General features: G+C 49.9%; 1 protein-coding gene across 2 annotated transcripts in view; it reads left to right on the forward strand.

Moving 5' to 3' along the window:
* Positions 1-5000, forward strand: part of fam49bb (family with sequence similarity 49 member Bb) — a 115090-nt gene that overhangs the window by 81957 nt on the left and 28133 nt on the right. For both annotated transcript variants that reach the window (XM_063207055.1, XM_063207054.1), the window contains one exon: positions 606-745. In XM_063207055.1, coding sequence (XP_063063125.1) covers positions 606-745 — 140 coding nt within the window. The remainder of the gene's footprint in view (positions 1-605; positions 746-5000) is intronic.

Raw genomic sequence — 5000 nt, forward strand, 5'->3', positions numbered from 1 at the left:
CTTTGGTACTCTCTCCCCTCTTCCCTTTCCCTTCCCGCCCTCTCTCCCTTCGCCACACTCCCTCTATGTCTCTCTCTGCCTCTCTCCACATCTCCCTCTCTATCCCTCTTCTCATCTTTCTATCCCCCCCCCATATTTTTCCCTCTCAATCTCTCTCCTCACCATCCCTCCATCCCTACACCCCGCCCCCTCCACACACTCAGAAGTGGTGCTACACAGCATCTTGCAGGCACTGACAATTGCGATGTATGCAGCAGACCACACCCACACAGAACCTGAAGTGGATGCAAAAGCATGCACACAGACTGATGTACTTTTCACAACTTACTTAATACATTTTTTTCTCCATTCCTTTCTCCCTCTCTCCCCTCCTCCATCTCCCTCTCTCTAGCCATCTATCCTTCCCTTCCATCCTGTCAGAGGTGGCACTACACAGTCTATTGAGAGTGTTGACGACGAGTGAGATGTTTGACAACCTGACGCAGTTCACGCTTCATTCTGACATGTTCCAACGTTGTTCTCTCTCTCTCTCTCTCTCTCTCTCTCTCTCTCTCTCTCTCTCTCTCTCTCCTTCTCTCTCTCTCCTCTTCTCTTCCTCCCTCCAGAGGCGGCGCTCCACAGTCTATTGCGGGCGTTGACGAGTGAGACGTACGACGACCCCACGCAGCACCTGGAGCGAGAGCAGGCGCTGGCCAAGCAGTTTGCAGAGATCCTGCACTTCACCCTGCGCTTCGACGAACTCAAGGCAGGTCTCCCTCCCCTCCTACTGGGCTGGCTGTCTGACCTCCCCATTGCGTGTGTGTGTGTCTGTGTGTCTGTGTGTGTCTGTGTGTCTGTCTCTTTGTCTGTCTGTGGTGGTTGAGGCGTGCTAATAGTGCTTTCTGACCCTCGGCATACATATGTACAGCACATGCTAGTATGTATGCGAGTGTGTGTGTGTGTGTGTGTGTGTGTGTGTGTGTGTGTGTGTGTGTGTGTGTGTGTGTGTGTGTGTGTGTGTGTGTGTGTGTGTGTGTGTGTGTGTGTGAGATTGTGCTGACGGTGTGGAGTTATTCAGTTCAATGCAGGTGTCCCTGCCTAACTGGCCGTCTCTCTGGGTGTGCACCTGCATACGTGCCTACACATCGACCTGTCAGTCGGCGTGCATGCATGCTCACACACCCACCATCTTAACCCACATTCTCCCATTCACCTGCCAATGCAGTGCAACTTGTGTGTGAATGAGGGTCGAGTAAAAGTCTGTACGTGTGTGTATGTGCATGTGTATATGTCAGTGAATGTGCTTGTGTGTGTGCGTGTGCTTGTGCTTGTTTTTGTTGTGTATATGATTTTGTCTGTGCGTGGTTGTGTGTGTGCATATGCAGTGTGTGCGCTTGTACTGTACAGTGCAGTGCATATGTACCAGACTTTTATTTCCAGTCAGTGGTGGCTAGTGTGTGCTGTCTTGTGCGAGCTTGCAAACTCTCATTTTTAGTCTGTGGTAAATTCTATATGCATATCTGTACATCACAACATTTTACCTGAAGGGGAGAAACCCTTCTCTCTGTGCCCTTATGCCTTTGAAGTTCTATGATTAAGCTTGCTGAAATCCACTGGTGCATGTGTCATGCTTTAGATTAGGGTGTGTAGGTTTGTTTTTTTAATCCTCTTTAGCGGCACAGCAGTCATAAGTGAGTGGGGAAATCTGAGATGCTTTCAGTTTGAGCAGAAGGGAAATTTTCCATTGGTCTGGTCAGCCCCTCTGAATGGTGAGGCTTTGACTTCAGTCTTTGTATTTCTCTGATTGTTTTTCTTAGATGTGTCAGATTACAGGAGTGTGATGGAGGTGCTTACAGGAGAAGTTGGGTGTGAATCAGTCCATTGACCTGTTTTTCAAGATAACCAAGTGCTGTTGGTAGGAAAAAAAGAAAAGAAAAGAAAAGAAAGGAGAGAAAGGGATGCAGTTTATAGACATAATAATGAAGTGGCGTTGCCAGCTAATTAAATGGAGCATGGAAAGTAACTCCTAGATTAATTTCAGTGTTCCATTCAGTGTTGGCTTCCAACTCATTACTCACTCTGTTTTGTGTCAAATCTTTTTTTTCTACCAACAGTACTCAGTGAACAGGGCAATGGATTTTTTTTCACATTTTCTTTTTAAACTTTTCCTTTAAAGGTCTAACGTGTAAGATTTCCCTTACATGACAAATAATGGATGATAACCTTCAAATGAGCTTCTTGCAAATTATGGATAATGAACTTAAAATGAACTCCATAAACTTCCTTGACGATCAAGGCAAATTAAAGCCTTGTTTCACCGACGGTGTATTCCCCATTGATAATTGTTCTTCCCTATGACAAGTCCAACATCTTTTCCCTTGCCGGGCCCAATTTCTATTTTATATGCATGCACATGTAGACTAGCCTGATTATCATCAACTTTAAAATCTCTTTGAGACTTGGTCTGACCAAGAGCATAACGATTAACGTTTCCCAAACGGCATCGTTGACCCGCCTCCCTTGTTTGTGACCGTGTTTGTACAGTGTACCTGCAGGGGGTGGGTTGCAAGCTACCGCTTACCTCTCCACACCCCACCTTTCCCTCAGGTGTGATAAGCGGCGGGTGTAATAGGTTAACAAGTTCCTCCCGGTCGCTAATTACCGGCTAATTGGATTAACGCGTACGCTAACGAGAAGCTAATTAGCGTTTCAGTGGGGGGGTTTCCCCCCCTTTGTTGTCTCCAAGCGTAAGCACCCGAAACCTCTGCAGCTATACTGTATCTTCACACAAAGCTGGAGAAAAACACTGAGAAAATGGTACGGATTTTTTTTCTCTGATCTTCCTTCACAACACGAAGAAGGAAAGACGGAAAAAAATGTTCCACCTGGGGCGGGGTGGTTCCCTCAGGCTCTGTTGCAGCATAGCGTAGCGTAGCGCAGCTCTGTTGTCGCGCCGCTGTCTCGTCTGCATCTACTGTACGGGTTCAACTGAGTTCATCGGGAGGGAAGTGTTTTTTTGCCTCCCTCTTTCTCCTTCTTTTCCCCCTCTCTTTCTCTCTCTCTCTCCCCAATTTCTCTTTTTTCCTCTTTTCTTCTTTGCAGCTGTATCTCTCTCCCCAGCCCCCTCTATCGCCCTCTCTCTCTGCTGCTCTCTCTGTTGCTCTCTCTGTTGCTCTCTCTCTCTCTCTCTCTCTCTCTCTCTCTCTCTCTCTCTCTCTCTCTCTCTCTCTCTCTCTCTCTCCTCTCTCTCTTCTCTCTCTCTCTCTCTCTCTCTCTCTCTCTCTCTCTCTCTCTCTCTCTCTCTGCCCCCCCCCCTTCTCTCTCTCTGTCTCCCTCCCTCCCTCTCCCCCTCTCTCTCCCTCCTCAGTCTGAGCTCCCTCCTCAGTGTAAGTGGCTGTCACCTCTGTCCTGCCCTCCGCCTGCAGGAACACTTAGCTCTGTCTCTCTCAGACGGATATCTGTGTCCTTGCGCTCGTCTTGCTGCGCAGAAGAAAGGAGGTGGAATTGTTTCGCTCTTGATATCTCTATCAGACACACACACACACACACACACACACACACACACACACACACACACACACACACACACACACACACACACACACACACACACACACACACACACACACACACACACACACACACACACACACAAGCCTGCATTTTTATACATGCATACTAAGATGCACACACACACACACACACACACACACACACACACACGTACACACACAAGCACTCATGTTCCCTCAGGCCCTGTGCTGGGATGCCCCAATTACAGTGCCCCCTCCGCCTAGACCGAAGCTCGATTAAAGTGGGGAGATAGGGGGGGTGCAAGGTGGCATGCCATGCCAGTAGCCCCCATTCCACCGTCCCGCCTGCCTACCAGCCAGCCAGCCAGCCAGCCAGTCAGTCAGTCCTCAGTCACTTCAGCACCACACTACACCACACTACACCACACTACACTATTCAGTGACCTAGTTTGCCCCCGCTGCACTACACTGCACTACACTACACTGCACTACTCTATGCTGCACAGTGGCGGAACAATTGCACCCTGGGCCCCAGGACAAAACACTGATAGGGCCATATAGCCTGCCAAGGCCACAATAGGGCCCCCACTATCAATACGGGAGGGCCCTGGTCCCAGGGCCAAATCCCCTGCTCGCCCCTCCTCTAGCTCCGCCCCTGATGCTGCACTAAGGCACGCCCGCGGAGCTCATGGCTGGCAAAACACACTCAAAAATGGGGGCGTCTGGACTGGCACGGACTAGCCACAACACTGTCTGTGTGTCTGTCTGTCTGGGGTTAGACAGCGGAACAAGAGAGGGGGCACCACCGGCACCAGTCTGTTGTGCCCGGGCAGTGCCATGCTGTGCGCTAATGCGCTGCCCTGCACAGCGCTGGCTGGCATGCGCCATTCATCCGCAGCGGACAACAATGGGGCTAACGTAGCGCCAAGGCAATTACGGCCGGGCTCCGGATGTCTCGACCGTCTCGTCTTTGCATGGTGGTCAAGCAGAAGGGGTTAGGCCCAACAAGACTCCTGGGGGTGTGGGATGGGGGGTGTAGGGAAATCAGGGTGGAGGTGGAGGTGAGGGCGTATGTTTGTGGCTTTGGGCTTCACTGGACATCTTAAATGACTTAAATGTGTTCTGCTACTGGGGCCATGTGCTTGTTTGGGTGTGTTTTTGTTGATCTCTTTTTACCTTGGATGCCTCATGTAGCCTCTGCATTGTGGTCAAACAACAGAAGGGTTTTGGGGCAGCAGGATTGGTGGGGTGTGGGGGGCAGCAATGGACAAGGGTGGCAGTGTGTGTGGGGTGGGATGCGGGTGTTAAGCTTAACGGGATATCTTAAGTGGCTTGTGTGTCCTGGTATTCATGTGCTTGTTTGGGTGTGTTTTTATTGATGTCTTTTTAACCTTTGAACTTTGCGTTTCTCATGTACGTACAGCAGCCCAGATTGAACCCGGTTCCTGCCCGGTCGGCTCACTGTGGGGGAAAAAAAAGAAAAACAAA

The sequence above is a fragment of the Engraulis encrasicolus genome, chromosome 9, assembly GCF_034702125.1.
Source record: "Engraulis encrasicolus isolate BLACKSEA-1 chromosome 9, IST_EnEncr_1.0, whole genome shotgun sequence".
Taxonomy (NCBI): Eukaryota; Metazoa; Chordata; class Actinopteri; order Clupeiformes; family Engraulidae; genus Engraulis; species Engraulis encrasicolus.